This window comes from Talpa occidentalis, unplaced genomic scaffold, assembly GCF_014898055.3.
Source record: "Talpa occidentalis isolate TD23 unplaced genomic scaffold, MPIMG_talOcc4v2.1 talOcc4.8, whole genome shotgun sequence".
Classification (NCBI taxonomy): Eukaryota; Metazoa; Chordata; class Mammalia; order Eulipotyphla; family Talpidae; genus Talpa; species Talpa occidentalis.
The window spans coordinates 18,935,486-18,953,851 of NW_023605194.1; the positions used below are offsets into that span (position 1 = coordinate 18,935,486).

The 18,366-nt window shown below is 42.2% G+C and overlaps 1 protein-coding gene across 1 annotated transcript; it reads right to left on the bottom strand.

The window, feature by feature from the left end:
• Nucleotides 1–1,282: 1,282 nt before the first annotated feature.
• On the bottom strand, nt 1,283–17,836 carry LOC119233473 (arsenite methyltransferase). The gene is made up of 11 exons (XM_037495853.2): nt 17,797–17,836; nt 17,529–17,569; nt 17,138–17,265; nt 15,703–15,853; nt 15,094–15,230; nt 14,303–14,372; nt 11,213–11,294; nt 9,072–9,203; nt 8,601–8,743; nt 7,020–7,154; nt 1,283–2,067 (listed from the first exon to the last, which is right to left on the bottom strand). Coding segments are annotated over exons 1-11 (1,128 nt in total). The 5' UTR covers nt 17,798–17,836; the 3' UTR covers nt 1,283–1,959.
• Nucleotides 17,837–18,366: the final 530 nt, after the last annotated feature.

Below are 18,366 nucleotides of genomic sequence, written 5' to 3' on the forward strand. Positions count from 1 at the left end.
TAATTAGTATCTTCTTTTATTGCTGCGAAATGAAACTGGTTTTCAGGCTTAGATGAACCCCCATGTATATGATAGCTTTTGCCCCTTTGGGGAACAAAGTAGCCCTTTCTCCATCCTTTCTTAAGGTCAGGTTTATTGAGATGTAATTGAGAGTCAGTAGAATTCACCTTTCTTTAGTGTTAAGTTCTCTAATTCTGAGTAAGATAGAGGTCACCACAGTGAATACTTTCGGGGTCCAAAAGCTTCCCTTGCCTCTTGGAAGGAAATCCCCTCATCCCACGCCCCCTCCTAAACACAGTTTCCCTCATTTTCCAGGTCATGGGGATGGAACCACACATACGGAACCATTCTCAGGCAATTTTGAATTGTGTGTAGGAAAGCAAGTTGCTTTTTTTATAACCAGTCTGCACATACTCATTTAAATGTCAGTATTGGGCCTCCCCGGTGGCGCAGCGGTTGAGCGCTGGGTTACGAAGCTGCGCTCAGCCTCTGCAGCGCCGGTTCGATCCCCGGCTGCTCCCCGGCCACCTGAGGAGGGTCCCACATGGCGCGCAGACCTCTCCTGCCGCCCACTGCTCCCCTCAGCAGTGTACTTCGGTCCTTCTGTCTGCTCTGCTCCCCGCTCTGGCTCTGGTGAATTCTCTCACCCTCCCACGCTTCTGACTGTACCCAGTGCATGTATAAACAAAACAAACAAAAAAATAAAATAAATAAAGCATGCCTCTAAAAAAAAAAAAAAAATAAAAAAAATAAATGTCAGTATTGTAATACTGTATCTTTTTTTTAATTTTTATTTTTTATTTATTTATAAAGCACTGGGTACAGCCAGAAGCGCGGGAGGGTGAGAGAGTGAGAGAATTCACCAGAGCCAGAGCGGGGAGCAGAGCAGGAAGAAGGACCGAGCTGAGGGGAGCAACGGGAGGCAGGAGAGGTCTGCGCACCATACGGGACCGCCTCCAGTGGCCGGGAGCAGCCGGGGATCGAACTGGTGCCGCAGAAGCCGTGGGCAGCTTCGCAACCCAGCGCTCAACCGCTGCTCCACCGGGGAGGCCCAATACAGTTAGAATTTACTACACAGTGAATATACTGGCATACATTAGGGTAAACTGAGATAAAAAAAATTATTATCGGGCCTACCCAGTGGCGCAGCGGTTGAGCGCTGGATTGCGAAGCTGCCCGCGGCCTCTGCAGCGCTGGTTCGATCCCCGGCTGCTCCCCGGCCACTAGAGGAGGGTCCCACATGGCGCGCAGACCTCTTCTGCCGCCAGCTGCTCCCCTCAGCAGTGTACTTTGGTCCTTCTGCCTACTCCGCTCCCCGCTCTGGCTCTGGTGAATTCTCTCACCTTCCCGTGCTTCTGACTGTACCCAGTGGTTGTATAAATAATTAAACAAACAAACAAATAAATAAATAAATCTTTAAAAAAAATTATTATCATTTGTTTTCATTTAATTACAATTTTAAAAGTTGGTTTAAAAGACCAGTTACTTCAAGAACACTCATACCCACTATGATTTGGCAATCTCTTGGCATGATTAGCATGATTTTAGTAGGAGCCTGATTTAATGAGAATACGTAGTAAAAGTCCAAAAGGTGCTGCCAGGTCAGAATTTTTCTTGAAACTCTCTACCAACTGCTATTTCTGAAGCCTTTCTTGAAGGTCACTGTCAGCCAAAGCAGTAACACTGCTTCTCATTTCCATGTCTGACCACTAGGTGGCGGCAGAACTTTGACGTAAGCAAGAAACAGAAAAATTGCTCAAGAGGTCTTTAAGTGATTTGCATGAATCTTCATTAATACCTTCTAAATATAAATCACTGATTTTTATCAGTGACCTAGAACACCATGGCTTTCTGCCTTTTATTCTTTCGTATGGTCTGTACTAGGTGAAAAGCAGGTTAAGAGACATGTGCAACACATTCCTTAGTCTCCCGCCTGCTATCTATTGATCTGCTGCAGTTTTAACAGCACTTCTTTGTGCCACAGCTGCTGCTAGCAACATCAGGGGGACATCTGGACTTCATGTTGTCAGATTCCTCTGCAAGCTTGAATGGATCCATGATTATATCCTGTCAAAAAGCAAAACAAATGGGAGCACAAGTTAAAGCTTTTGATGTACCTGAACACATATATCAGCTTGCTTTACATTGATTTACCTAGAAGTGAGATACAATTTTAAAATTCTGTAAGCTCCGGGGAATAGTAGCAGTCGTTCAGTTACATAAAGCTGGGCACATTTTCCTGAAATTTTAAATCAATTACTACTTTCAAAATAAACTTCATTTAAAACTTTTAAAAGGTGGTGCTTCTTGGGCCAAGAGAATTGATTTCACTTTGTTTTCTCTTATGGGATTCCCATTTGCATATGCCTTTTACCCTTTTGGAATTGAGACCCTGAAATGCTTAGACTGCTTTCTCTCTCTGACTCCAGTCTCCAGAAATATGTGAGCAAGACAAGACGGTAAATCCTAGGCATTAGAGACACCAATAGCAACTGCTGATGTTCAGATGATGAGATTGTCAACAATGGCCAGAAAGACTGTAGGGCAGTGTAAGTAGAATTTTCAAAAGACAAGATGCAGTCTTTAATTTTTGTTCTTTCACCTCCAAGTGAAATGTCTCCAACAGCAGTGCCAATGGGGCCAGATAGAAACTAGGCACAAAGGTAGGACATTGAGAGCATGAACAAGCTACCTTACATAGTTGATAATGAATTTATTGAGCATAAATTTATAGTTTTACTATTTTCTGTTGGCCACTGCAACTAGAAGGGTGTAGGAGACACGCACTGACTCTGCCGTTCATGAAATTACAGACTTAATGGCCACTTCCTTTACTCGTGGCCTTGATCTTACTGGCTCACACTCTCCACCATTCCAAAATGCAGAAGTCATGTAGACTCCCTAACAGGCAAGCATCCAGGAGGGCATGTCCAAGTCTGGAAGAAGGCTAGTTATGCTGGGCTCTACCACCAGGCATTCATAGCCATTGCATTTCCTCCTCTGTGTACATTGGAAGGCCGGGTCAAAAGAGTTAGTCTCTCCTCTTTTTCACCCAGGAAACTTGTTCTTCCCATTTCATGTCCTGACATCAATACCACTTCCAAATGCATGCTGCCAGCCCTAACATCTCAAAACTTGAATAAAAGGTGAACATACCATCCTTTCCAGCACCAGTGTCCTATGAGTCTGTGAAAAGTATAGAGTGGCACAGCCTACTGGTTAATAATGTCACCTCTAGAATCAGATCTGAGTTCAAATTCACCACTTTCTAGCTGTGTGACCTGGATTGGTAAATTTATCTTTCTGAGCCTTAGTTTTTTCATCTGTAAAGTGAGGATAATCAGGGTTATTGTAAGGACCACACGGTGGGATGCCTTGTACGATAAAGATTAGATCCTCTGCATTACTATTGTGCATGTTATCAGTCCCACTACTATTAATTGGACACAGCACAAATCTCATCTGCACCATTTCAGATGCTGCAATTCTAATCATGTATCTTTAATATCAAAACACATTTTGTTGTTCAGGATTAGAGAGGGAGGAGGAGGAGAAAAAAGAAAAAGGCAACTCTCAGAAATTCAACAACAGGGCCTCCCCTGGTGGCGCAGGTGGTTAAGCACCGCGCTGTGAAGCTGTCCGCAGCCTCTGCAGCACCAGTTCGATCCCGGCCGGCCGGCGAGGGTTCCACATGGTGCGGCAGACCTCTCCTGTCCCTCTCGCTGCTCCCCTCAGCAGTGTATTTCATCAGTCTGCCTGTTCTGTTCCCCGCTGACTCTGGTGAATCTGCTCACCCTCCCACGCATCTGGCCTGTACCCCGGTTCTTGTATAAATAAATAAATTAATTTAAAAAAAAAGAAATTCAACAACAGTGATTACTAAGTCAATCCTCAGTAAAAGTTACAGTTTTTCTTCCTCTGTTGCAACAGTGGATGGGAAGACGTAAGAGCAATTCCTTGCACGCCACCTGCCTGCACTTTACTCTAGGGTTTATCATAAAAGGTCTACCATGAAAAAGATAAGAAAGTCCTCCAAAAGCACAAGGTTATATTTCTAGGACACACAGCTGTTTCATTCTTTACTCTTCCTTCAGTGTCAATTACTCCCATTTCAAAAACTTGGAACCTATCTAAAGATTTGGCGTATCTGTAGACAGAAAGAAATATGGCAGAGAAGACAGGAGACTGCTGGGATAAACCAGCAGAATGTTAACATTCATATATCTGACTTCAAGAACCCGCCTGCACTTGACCCCCAATGCTCACAGGAAGAACAGGGGAGCTATGCTGGAAGAAATGGCCTTCTGCAGCAGTGAACATATTTATTTTTATAGCCAGAGACACTATGGCCAGAGGAGAGATTTCTGTCCTTGTGGCTGTTCTCTTCTGAGAATGCTGGAGCCAGTACTCAGGAAACCAGTTACAGAATTGCAGTAATGAAAAATTCCAAAATAAACACTGATTCTGACCAGCAAGATTTTATCAATGAACTCTCAAGGTTTCAAAATACCAACAACACATATATGAAATGTTCAATGGGCTAAAAAGTCAGAAGTCAAATTTCTACTTTCCAAAAAATCGCCTTTTCAGAAAAACAGAAGAGTAATGATAGTAAAGTGCTGAAGAATTTGCTCTAAAGGAGGTTCCTGTACTTAGCTTGGGCTTGACTTATGCAGTAGGTGGCGCAAGGGGTTAAGCACCGCACTATGAAGCAATCTGCAGCCTCTGCAGTACGAGTTCGATCCCTGGCTGGCCAGAGAGAAACCCATGGCACAGCAGACCTCTCCTGACTTGCCCGCCGCTCCCCTCACCAGTGTATTTCAGTCAGTCTTCCAGTTCTGTTCCCCACTCTGTCTCTGGTGAATCCTCTCACCACCCACCCCCCAACCCGGCCACATCTCTGGCCTGTACCCCAGCTCTTGTACAACAACAAAGCCATGAAATTACTAGAAGAATTTTATAACCTTGGATTAAGCAATCAATTCTTAGTTCTGGCCCCAAAAGTACAAGCAATCAAAGAAAAATTAGGTAAGTTGGATTTCATCATCATGGCTTCTTGGCCTTTTGACTAAGATCAAATGAAGTTAAAAACGTTTTTCATTAGTTAAAAACTTTTGTGCATGAAAGGACACTATCGAAAGAGCAAAAAGACAAAGCCTAGAATGGATGAAATGTTTGCAAATCATATATCTGGTAAGGGTTTAGTATCCAGAACACATAAGGAACACTTACAACTGTATAACAAAAGGATAAACCAATCAAAAAATCAAAAGGACTTGAATAAACATTTCTCTAAAGAAAATATTCTAATGGTCAATAAGTGTATGAAAAGAAGCTCAATTTTACATTAGTTATTAGGGAAATCAAAATCAAAATCATGATGACATACCAATTCACACAGAACTAGGATAGCTACAATCAAAACAAAGCAGAAACTAACAAGTGTGGCAAAGATATAAAGAAATTAGAATCCTTGTACATTGCTGGCAGCTATGTGAATGGTACAGCTGCAGTGGAAACACTTTGGTGATTCCTCAAAAGGTTAAAGGTAGAATTACTATATGACTCAACAATTCCTCTCCAAGGTATGGGCCCCAAAGAAGTAAAAACAAGTACACAAATGACACACAAGTAAAAACAAGTACACAAATGGTACACAAAGCACATGTAAATGTATGTCACAGCAATCCTATTCATAATGACCAAAAAGAGGAAACCACCCAAATGACCATCAACTGATGGGTGGGTAAACAAAAGGTGGTATATCCATACAATGGAATATTATTTGGCTACAAAAAGAAATAAAGTACTGACACATGGAAAAATCCTGAAAACATGTTAAGAAGAAAGAAGCTAGACACACAGGGCCAAGTAATTATTCCTCTTACATGAAATGCCCCGAATTGACAAATCCAGAGGCAGAAAGCAGATTAATTGTCGTTAGGACTTGGGGTAGGGGGAAATTGTGGAAAGACTGCTTAATGGGTACTGGATTTCTTTTTGGGGTAATGAAAGTTTCCTTGAACTGATAGTGGTGATGGTTGCACAACTTTGTAAAAGTACCCAAAGCCACTAATTTGTACACTTTAAAAAGGTTAAAATAATGAATTTTGTGTCACATGAGATTTACCTCAAAATTTTAAAGTACTAAAAGGAAATATAATTAAATTTATGATATTCACATAAAGCAGGTCTTTCTAATCATAATATTAAAGGCAGAAACCATAACGGAAATGACTACATAAAAACTGAAAATATCTACTTAAGGGGAAAAGAGCACAAATAAAAAGATAAATGACATGCTGAGAAAAGTACTTACAACATATAGTAGACAATCTTATACAGAACAATTTAAAAACAGCCAAATACCCCTCTAATAGAAAATGGTGAAAGGAATCATACAAAGAGGTTCACAACAATGGATATAAATGGTCAATAAATATACCAAAAAGTTCAATGTATTCAAAATTAAACAGCAAATTATTTTTCTGCCTATCAGACAAGCAAAAATTTAGAAAATTATATCAAATGTTAATAAGAGTACAAGGAAAAGATACTCTCATACACGGTAGGTAGGCATGTGGAGTGGTACAATCTTTCTGGAAGACAATCTTTAAAATATCTATGCAGAATCTGAATAATTTTTTCCATGGTAGTTCTTAACCTTTTTTTGTATCTGAACTGCTCTGAGAACCTGATGAAAGTAATAGACTCTTTCCCAAGAAAATATATACGCACACAAACACACACACACGCTCTCATTTCAAGGGGATCATGGATGTTCTGAAGTCTGTTTTTGGATGCACTAGATTAGGAATCTCTGACTTACTGTCAGGATTGAGAAGAAGAAGCTATCAAGTTAAATCAACTCACTTCATAGGTACAAATATGTTAGAAATAAAGTATGGTAGCCAAGTAAATGAATAACAGTTTTTTCCTGCTTTAGTAGTCTGTGGCAAGCATAACAATTTTGTAAGCGGACCTCTGTTTGAGGACAGGGAATGGAAAGTCAAACAAACCTTTGATTCTAAAGTAGAACAACTTCCAGATGTTGGCAACTTCTCTCCAATTGGTCTGATCAAAAAATCTTGGGCAAATCGTGAATTTTTCAAGATAGCCGCTGTTTCTTCATCCACTTCAACAATTTCACCTTCCTGAAAGATAGCAGGAAAAAGCACATGCTAGTTTCATGCTCATTTCCAGATGAAACAATCCAGGGTCATAATCACTGTTTCTATAGTGGCAAAAGATATTCCTTATTCTAGCGTCTAGTCCCTTCTCCAAACAGATGTAAAATCACTGCTCTCTGAGTTACACCTTATTCGTCACTGAAATGGGGACTTTAAATGAGTGGTTTTTGATATGTCCCAAGGTATGTATAGGGCCCACACCTTGGGAATAAGGGGTAAGCACAGGAGACTGGGCTCACCAGCCTGCTCTCATTGGATAAACTCTGCTCTTGTTCTTTTTATATTGGAATTATATAAAGCAATGCATTGTATACTAAATATTGGTGTTTTAAATACAATTTTGCTTTAAATATTCTGCTATTGAAAGTTTTTTTTTTAACCAAATGGAAGGTTTCAAAGGCCCCTCCCACCCTGACGCTGTAATTCAAGGAACAACACATCAGTGAAGAAGCATCAATGGTTCAACGGTATCAGGGGCCATTTAGGAGATTTGAAGATGCAATTTGAACCAAAAAATCAGAATAGAAACAATAAGTTCTTCCATCTTCTATTTACTATGTTCCCAGTATATACCAATGTTTTGCTAATAATATTGCTAATCATGCTAAAAATTCTGCAGAGGATATTATGATCCCTGTTTTTACACTGAAACAAACTGGATATAAAATAACTTTAGTGATTTAAGTTTACCCAAGTAATAAATAACAAAAACAGGATTCAAACCAAGATTTCTATTCTCAAAGTCTACTTTTCCATTTTGAGAAAACAAAGCCTACTCTACAAAAAAGTAGAAGAAAAATCAGTGAGTGTCATCACTAAATACAAACAATCCCTTGATTCCATGACACAATTAAACAACTGAAATACCATTATTATGGTTATATCGAAAACATTTGATTCCTAAGCTATACATGCTAAAATAGTTAAGGTAAAATATCATAATGCCTGCAACTTACTTTCAAAAAGTCAGTAAAACACACATACACACATGCCCACATGCATCAGGGAAGTGAGAAGCAATGCAAGGTTAAGAAAAGATACCTAGAACAATGGTAAGAGTAGTAAGAATGCCAGAAGTTGAGGCCTCCCCAGTGGCATAGCGGGTTGAGCGCAGTGCTGTGAAGCTGTCTGCAGCCTCTGCAGCGCAGGAACGATTCCTGGCCAGCCAGGGAGATTCCTACATGGCGTGGCAGACCTTTCCTGTGGCGCCCGCTGCTCCCCTCAGCAATGCTTTCGGTCTGTCTGCCCGTCCTGCTCCCCACTCTTTCTCTGGTGAATACTCTTACCCTCCCGCGCCTCTGGCCTGTACCCCAGCTATTGAATAAATAAAAAATAAATCTTTTTAAAAAATCTAATATCTAAAAAAAAAAAAGAAAAAGAATGCCAGAAGTCATGGAATGTTTTATTTACCTTAAATGTGAAATTTGCATCAAATATTAGTTCTTTCTCATGTCCTGTGAGTCCTCCATTGTAAATAACTTGGCATCTTTTGGCTGGTCCTGTCTTAGGGAGTTTGAAGAGACGAAATGTTGCAGAAACAAAACGACAGTCACCTAAAAAGACAATTAGTTCACAGTTCATCTCTACCACTCCAATAGCCACTGGTCTACTCAGCAGATGAAGAGGGTACATATTTAAAAGATGATTTTCATCTTTGCATGCCAACAAATGTCTTTTGGAGCACTTCACTCTATTGAAAGAATGTCTGTAAAGTACTTTATTAAATTCCAACTGTGAGCAGTTTGTCTTGAACAGGAGACAAGCTAGAGATTTCTAGATGACACAAGGTCTCTCTTGAAGAGAGTCACTGAGTAGATACTCGTTAATCAAATCTTAACCATTCGGGGTGCAGTTATAATAGCCCCCGCTGTTGTTTCTTACCAGTCACACTCTCTAGTTCCTTGTTTTGAATTGTAATGAGATGGGCAGTGACCAAGCGTGGAGAGCAGAAGCCAATTTTTTGGGCAAGGGCGGCAAGATCCTTCCAGTATAAAGCACCTCCGAGGCACTCGCCTAAAAGAAAACACAGACTGATGAGTACAACTAGGTGTAATGGTGTTAATCCTCTATACAATTGCTTAGGATAGTTTAAAAAAGATCCTAGAAATAGAAAAAGGACCTGCCTGCCCCCCTTCCAAGGTCTAGAAAGTCCGTTAAAACAGGGCATGCTGGGCCTCCCTGGTGGCGCAAGGGATTAAGACACAATCTATGAAGCTATCCGCAGCCACTGCAGCACAAGTTCAATCCCTGGCCAGGTTGGCGACCCACATGGCACAGCAAACCTCTCCTGACTCACCCACTGCTCCCCTCAGCAGTGTATTTCAGTCGATCCACCCTTTCTGCTCCCCACTCTTTCTCTGGTGAATCCTCTCACCCCCACGCATCTCTGGCATATACCCCAACTCTTTTATGCATAAACAGATCTTTAAAATAATATATTTTAAAAAGTTTTAGTCTTAGGAGATATGCTTAAAAAATGGAACACTAATTTCTAGATAGAAGCGTGCTCCCAATTTTATTATATACACAGAGGGGAAAAAAAACAACTAAAGGGACTAAAATGTTAAAGAAGTTATTGCTAAGTTGTGTGATTCATAGTGGTTTTTTCCTTTTTCTATTTTCTAACTTTTAAACAATATCCATCTAGTATTGTATAATAAGAAAAACTAAAGTTTATTTTATTTTATTTTTTTATAGATTTATTTATTTATGCATACAAGAGCTGGGGTACAGGCCAGAGATGTGGGGGTGAGAGAACCCACCAGAGACAGAGTGGGGAGCAGAACAGGGGCAAACTGACTGAAATACTCTGCTGAGGGGAGCAGTGGGCGAGTCAGGAGAGGTCTGCTGCGCCATGTGGGTTTCTCCCTGGCCGGCCAGGGATCGAACTTGTGCGGCAGAGGCTATGGATTGCTTCATAGTGTGGTGCTTAACCCCTGGCGCCACCAGGGAGGCCCCAATAAAGTTTATTTTAAAAGAACTTTTTATTTTAGGGCCTCCCCTGGTGGCGCAGGTGGTTGAGCGCCACACTGTGAAGCTGTCTGTGGCCTCTGCATCACTGGTTCAATCCCGGCTGGACACGAGGGTCCCACATGTCAGGGCAGACCTCTCCTGTCTCGCCTGCTGCTCCCCTCAGCAGTGTATTTCGTCAGTCTGCCTGTTCTGTTCCCCACTCTGTCTCTGGTGAATTCTCTCACCCTCCCACACATCTGGCCTATACCCTGGTTCTTGTATAAATAAATAAATAAATCTTTTTTTTAAAAAACAAGAACTTCTTATTTTATAATCAGACTGACCACATATATGCATTTTGAGCTTCCATGTCCAGAGATTCCATTAAAATTACAATAAATAGGGCCTCTTCTGGTGGCGCAACAGTTGAGTGCTGGGCTGCAAAGCTGCCCGCAGCCTCTGCAGCACCGGTTCGATCCCCGGCTACTGGCGAGGGTCCCACATGGCACACAGACCTCTCCTGCTGCGCCCGTTGCTCCCCTCAGCAGTGTATTTCATCAGTCTGCCTGTTCTGTTCCCAGCTCTGGCTCTGGTGAATTCTCTCACCCTCCGTACTTCTGACTGTATCCAGTGCTTGTATAAATAAATAAATCTTTTTTTAAAATTACAATAAATAAAAATTAAATGGCCATAAAGGAATAAAAGATATAATAATGATAAGATCATAAGGGATTTAGGGACATCAGCTGTGGAACAGTTGCCCTCATCTATATACTATAGCCTTCGAAGTATTTTTCACATTTATTTTTCACATTAATCTTATCACAGCCCTATAAGGCAGATTGTTTTCTACATTTTACAGTTGGGAAAACAATGACTCAACCAAATTAATGAAATTGGCCAAGATCATGCCACTTTGGAATGGCAAGGAAGGAATGCTGGAAACTGAGTCTTCCAACCTAATTCCATGTATTCCCACATCATGAAGTCTCATCCTGAATATCAGCATAATGGAGCTGTGACTTGCACAATATTTGCCTTACAATAAAACCAAACAAATAAATACCTACCCCATAAAACTTTGTGTTTCCTGATTTCTTCTGGCAATTCAAGGCTAGCATAGACGTCACTGAAGTATAGCTCCCCACCGTGCTGAGAGGGCAGAATTTTAGTACAAAGGTTATGTTAGTCTCAGATAGCAAAGACAGAATTTCAGAGACAAAATAAATTTTAAAAACCAACAGAAGTTGGGCCTCCCTGGTGGCGCAGCGTTTGAGCGCTGGGTTGCGAAACTGCCCGCGGCCTCTGCGGCGCAGGTTCGATCCCCGGCTGCTCCCCGGCCACCAGAGGAGGGTCCCACATGGCGCGCAGACCTCTCCTGCCGCCCGCTGCTCCCCTCAGCAGTGTACTTCGGTCCTTTTGCCTGCTCTGCTCCCCGCTCTGGCTCTGGTGAATTCTCTCACCCTCCTGTGCTTCTGACTGTACCCAGTGCATTTATAAACAAAACAAACAAACAAACAAATAAATAAATAAATAAATAAAAACATGCCTCTATTAAAAAAAAATTAAAAAAAAAAAAAACCAACAGATGTGCTTGAACTGACCTTTGTGAACAATTAACAGTTACAGCCAATGGCCAAGTGCCAAGATTCTTTTTTCAGATACTAATAGGTAATAAAATAGGTTTTCAGGACTGTCCCAAACATGTTAGCACCACACCTGCCCTGGCAGAGCCCCCACCAGCAGTCCCCAGTGACCTTGCACTGCATTAAATCCAATTTCATTTCAGTATAGGATAGCTGAACATGGTGAGCTCAAAGCCTTCTCAATAGAGATTTCTTGGAAAGAAACATTCCCAAACACCTCCAATTACACCTAACTATAAGGCAGAGCATTTTTTTTAATATTTTTTAAAATTTTATTTATTTATGCATACGAGAACTGGGGTACAGGCCAGAGATGCGGGGTGGTGAGAGGATTCACCAGAGACAGAGTGGGGAACAGAACAGGCAGACTGATGAAATACACTGCTGAGGGGAGCAGCGAGTGAGACAGGAGAGGTCTGCTTCACCATGTGGGTTGCTCCCTGGCCGGCCAGGGATCGAACTTGTGCTGCAGAGGCTGTGGATTGCTTCATAGTGCAGTGCTTAACCCGTTGTACCACCAGGGAGGCCCAAAGCAGAGCATATTAACCAAGTTATAAACTGTGGAAGTTAATCTTGGGATTGCTATGAATATTGTTGTTTGAATATTGCCAAAGATAATAAAAAAAATCACCATCCCATTAATTCTACAACATCCAAAAGCAACATCACTTTGGTTGAAATTCCTAATACAAACCTATCAAATATGGAAAAAGACAACAACAAAAAAGAACAGTTTCTGAAAGCCCAGAAACATAAGCTGGTGGATAAAATGGGTCACAAAGCAGAACTTCTAAGAGGATGGAACTGGTTGATGTGACACATTTAAGCAAAACTGGCTCTAAACATAATGAATAGCACTTGGAATTTCAGACAAGGAAAAAATTTCCTTTAAATAGTAAACTGGTTTCAAAATCTTTCATTACTTCTCTGGTTCTGAGGTGACTTTTATAAAACAATTTTTGGTTGTTTCTTACATAAAAAATACTGTAAGCAGAAAACTCATAATGACATCTGGTTGTGTTAAATTATTTTTCACAAACTTGCCTTAAAAGGTGAAAATGTTACAGTTTCAAGTACTTTTTGTAGCCTATCAGGCCTTTGTAAATGGCAAATACGGAGAATAAGAAATAATCTGTTAATAGATATACTTGTGTTTTAGGTATATGTTTATGTTACATATGTGTTATACATATATTTATGTTGTGTGTGTGTGTGTGTGTGTATGTCTCTCTCCTAAATAAAGATACTCAGTTTACCTAAAATTTTATCTGGTCTGGAGGCCTCCCTGGTGGCGCAAGGGGTTAAATCTCATCACAATCAAGCACTATGTGCAGCCACTGCAACACAAGTTGGATCCCCGGACAGGGAACTGACCCACATGGTGCAGCAGACCTCTCCTGCCTCGCCCGCTGCTCCCTTCAGCAGTGTATTACAGTAGATCTGCCTGTTCTGCTCCCCACTCTGTCTCTGGTGAACCCTTCTACCCTCATACTCTGGCCTATACCCCAGTTCTTGTATGCATAAATAAAAATAAATCTTTAAAAAAATTTTAGGCAGTCTGAACCACGTGCAGCCCCAGGCTTTTCTGTAACTAATGGAAGAAAATAAACAGTACTCATAAACTTCTCCCTCTTAAAAATTATATAAATTTTGTAATATTATATCTTTATGCATAACATTTTAAAAATATTGTCCTTAAAATCTCAGGAATATTAGTGATAAGGAGTTTCAAGATTTTAATTTTTTCAGATATTTATTTTATTTATTTGTACATACAAGAACGGGGGTATAGTTCAGAGGTACAAGGATTCACCAGAGACAGAATGCGGAGCAAAATAGCCAGACCTACTGAAATACACTGCTGAGGGGAGCAGCGGGCCAGGCAGGAGACAGGAGAGGTTGCTGCACCATGTGGTAGCTCCCTGGCCTGGGATCAAACTCATGCCCCAGCAGTGGCTGGCAATAGCTTGATAGCACTGAGACTTAGCCCCTGCACCACCAGGAAGGCCCAAGACAAATATTTTAATATGTTCAGTGACAATCATGACTCAGATTTATTATCTTTTACAGCCTGAGAGAATGGTCCCCTACCATTCCCGTTTCTCGATACTCCTTTTTAATTTGGTGAAACATGAAAGAGGTTTGAGTACTCAGCTTAATAGGGCAAGAACAAGGAACTCCCCTGGTGGGACAGGCGGTTAAGCGCTGCGCTATGAAGCTGCCCGCAGCCTCTGCAGCACCGGTTCGATCCCAGCTGGCCGGCGAGGGTCCCACATAGCGCAGCAGACCTCTCCTGTCTCACCTGCTGCTCCCCTCAGCAGTGTATTTCGTCAGTCTGCCTGTTCTGTTCCCGCTCTGTCTTGGTGAATCCTCTCACCCTCCCGTACATCTAGCCTGTACCCTGGTTCTTGTATAAATAAATAAATTAATTTAAAAAAAAAGAGGGCAAAAACATGATAGATGGGTCTGCCCTCACTAGTGTTTACACATCACTTGTCTCCCTCACCTCCTTACCTTTAGCACTCGATATACCTCCTGTAGCACTTTTTGTTTATCAGGCACAAGGTTAATGACACAATTTGATCTTAAAAAGAATAGAGACAATGTCAATCAAATCTGTACACTACTCAGAGATCTTCAAATCCTTTCATTCTTAAAGATAGTTCCCACCATTTTCTCAAGGCACCATTCTTCCTGCCTCTCTTCTTGCTTCTCCACACTCAACTTTTGCCCAAGACAAGGAAGGTGGACATTGTTTAACATCTCAATAAACTGTGAGTGAGTTTAACATCTCAATAAACTGTGAGTGAGTTTGAGTATGCAGAAAAAAACACCAGGCATAATTCTTATTTGTTTCTGCCCTGATGTTCACCATGCAACAAAATGAAATCTAGGAACAGATGCATGTCTTATGCCACATGTAAACAGGCTAAATTCCTCAAAGGCAGCTTTATGAAAGCTGTCACTCGGATATGAGTTCACAGCTTGGGGGAAAGAGAGAAACATAGAATCCTATAAATTGGCCATGAAAATAATACTTAGGATCACAGATCAGTGGAGATTGTATGAGCAGACTCAGTGCAGTGAGCTTGCTGGTTTTTGGAGCTCATCAGTTCATGATTAAGTTTAAAATAAGTTCCTTAGGCAAGAGTGTTCTGCAATCAGTGGGCTACAAGCAGCTCAGACCACCTTCCTTCCTTTATGAAGTCATGTTAACACCCTAAAGAAGGATCAATCCAGCAAAAAGGGGTGACATTTCAGTGTCCAACAATAAGCAGATTATATTCATATAAGGATATACCTACATAACAATATCATAACTCTCATTCTTGATTCCAGCCTCTTTCAACTTCTCTATGTAGCCATGAACAAAAGTCACATTGGGTGTCTGGAAGCCATATCTTTCCATGTGATATGCAATGTACTTTTTAGCCACGTCTACCTAAAAGAAGAAAAAATACAGATTTGATAATGAGCATTTAAAAATACTACTTCAGTCTTAAAATTTTTCCTATTACTAATGGAATATACTTCCCCCAGATCATTTTGGATAAGCAAGTATACAAATTCCTCTGGGCAAGCTGGAAATATGACAGCCCCTGACAACTCAATAGGGAATTAATTCCCTGCCTGATACATGGATTTTGTTTGAAGAGACTCTTCACTCAATAAATTATCTTTCAGGATAGATGGCAAAAAGGAAGAGATCAGACTCCTTTGGGTCACCATGATATTCATTTATCAGATCAAACTTCTGACTGTATTCTCCTAGAAAAGCCCTAATTGTCAAACTTGCAGCTCCAGGGCACAAACAGCAGCCTTCTGAAATTATCCTTGGAATTGGAAGGAAACAACTTCATCTCCAAAAGAATGCTTTTGAGGATTTTTTTCCTTGTCTTCCAAATCATTCTCACCTGACCTTCTGTCATGTCTATTCCAGTGACATGTCCCTTCTCACCAACCAGTTGACTCAGTGCATAGCAATCTCTGCCACTCCCACTACCCAGGTCCAAAATCCAGCAGTTTTCCAGACACTCCGGGACCACTATACCACAGCCGTAATACCTGGGAAATGAGAGAGAGAGACAGAGAGAGACACACACAGAGAGAGAATTATAGAGATGTGTATATATGTGTGTGTGTATATATATATATATATATATATATATATACAAATTGTTCCCATTAAGATTCTAGAAATAAATCTTATAAATTCTTCCTCACTCCTTTTTCCTCTTATATTATTCATTTAATTTCTATTTAGGCATTTAGTCTTCCTCACTAAGCTGGAAGCTCCATGAAAGGTGGGACTCCTTTTTTTTTTTTTTTTTTTTTTTTTTTCCAAATTTTTTAAGGTTTATTTTTATTTACTTATATATATAAGAACTGGGGTGTAAGCCACAGGTGTGAGGGGTTAGAGGATTCACCAGAGATAGAGTGGGGAGCAGAACAGGCAGATCTACTGAAATACACTGCTGAGGGGAACAGTGGGCGAGACAGAAGAGGTCAGCTGCACCATGTGGGTCATCTCCTCGGCCAAGGATCGAACCGCTGCAGTGACTGCCAATAGCTTCATAGTGCTGCATCTTAACCCCTTGCGCCACCAGGGAGGCCCCGAAAGGTGGCACGCCTATCTGCTGTTTACCATTGTATTGCTGGGCACAGTGCCGGTACTAAGACAAGTAAGCCATGAAATAATACATTTGAGCACTATCTTAATGTCTAACACAGGTCCAGCGCTATCACAGCTATTGAAGGGAAAGAAAAGATTTCTGTCTCCTACATGTATACTCTAATTGGGGAGGTAAAACACGGGCCCAGGAAACATTTTCCATGATTTATTGACAAACTGAGTGGCACAGGCAGAACATGTTATAGTGGTTTAGGGAAGGGGGTGCCCAAGTTTTGGGGAAGGCTTCAGGGTGTGACATCAGTGAAGTGTTAGATGGGCAGGCTCTGGAAGGTAGAAAGGAAAGGAAAGGTATTCCAGATTGTTAAGCGCATGCTGGGCAGCAGTGTGATGGCGGTGAGGAAAGGAAAGGTCTGGCTAGAGCAGTATAGGGCATCAAGGAAGCCAAGGTTAGTAGGGAAGACTCAAACTGGACAATCTTAAATGTCAGGTTCAAGGAATGTCAATGTATTCTGTGAGTGCAAGGGGAGTGCTGGGGAGGAGGGGGTTTTGGCAAGGAGGGGGTCATTGGAAACAGACTCTGTATGCTATAAAGTAGTTTTACCATTGACAAGGAAGCCTGAGGGATTGGGGGAGACAGCCAATTCCCTACTGACCAGCATCATCTTTTGGGAAAGATGCAGTCTGGGGTATTCACGGAGGCAGACAGGGCACGCTACCTCAAGGTTACTTCTTCATGTACATTTTGCAGGGCTTCCCGGATGTGCTTGGGAACCTGTCTGGCTGGAGTGACACAGGCATTGGTCTGGAGGTCTGCTGATTTCTTCAGCACCTGTCCGTAGTAGTCCTAACCCAGGACCAAAGGTGAAAAGAGGTGGGGAAAGGAATGAGTTGGAGCTGGTGTCTGCAAAGTGAAAGTCCCCTTGAATGTCCCAACACACACCCCAACCTTCAGGCCTTGGTCTGCTATTGCTTTCTGCAAGTTCTAAGCCCAGACTACCCTGCCCCTGCCCTTGGGGGTGCTGAGAGGAAGAGGTTGGGTCAGCGTAGGCTGGACTTGCACAGGCCTAGGGCTCCCCAGCCCACCATTGCAGGCCCAGCTGCTCTCACCTGCACGTCTTTCCAGATCTCCGTTTCCTGGGGGGCGGCCACTTTAAGAAGGGTTAACGGGTAACAAAAAAGCTTGTACTTAGTAACAAGGGCACGTGAAAAGGGGTGTGCTGGGAAGGCCGGTGGTTAGCTCCCCCCTCCCTTGGTAACCACCCCCTCCCCCCCCCAGAGTTCTGGGGGGCTGGGGAGGCACGGAGAGGGGCTGGGGGCCTGTTTAGAGAGCCGGTAGTGAGGGTTGGGACCGGGAGAAGAGGGGCCGCATTCTTACTGTCTCCTGGGTCTCAGAACTCCCGGACTAAGGTCCCGGTAGCCAGCTAGCCGAGGTTGAGCCTGCCCGAGGCCCCGCCCAGGGCAGGAAGGCCGCATGACCACGTGACCGGCTAGAGGCCCGGCCTAGGCAGCCTGGAAGTGCAGGAACCCAGGGCTCTCGGACCCTGCCCCTGCGAGGCCGCTGCCACCTGTGCGCGCTTCTCCCGGCCTTGCTGGCCCAAAGCCAGCCTGGCTACCTTTACTCTTTCCCACGGGGGAAAGGACATTACTGTTAATTAGTATCTTCTTTTATTGCTGCGAAATGAAACTGGTTTTCAGGCTTAGATGAACCCCCATGTATATGATAGCTTTTGCCCCTTTGGGGAACAAAGTAGCCCTTTCTCCATCCTTTCTTAAGGTCAGGTTTATTGAGATGTAATTGAGAGTCAGTAGAATTCACCTTTCTTTAGTGTTAAGTTCTCTAATTCTGAGTAAGATAGACGTCACCACAGTGAATACTTTCGCGGTCCAAAAGCTTCCCTTGCCTCTTGGAAGGAAATCCCCTCATCCCACGCCCCCTCCTAAACAC

What these genes read in the sequence shown, in the direction of transcription:
- LOC119233473 (XM_037495853.2), bottom strand. An exon ending in CATGAAGAAGTAACCTTGAG is followed by an intron (nt 15,854 to 17,137) that starts GTAGCGTGCCCT and finishes CTCATTTCCCAG; the next exon opens with GTATTACGGCTGTGGTATAG. An exon ending in AGGTATATCGAGTGCTAAAG is followed by an intron (nt 11,295 to 14,302) that starts GTAAGGAGGTGA and finishes CTGCCCTCTCAG; the next exon opens with CACGGTGGGGAGCTATACTT.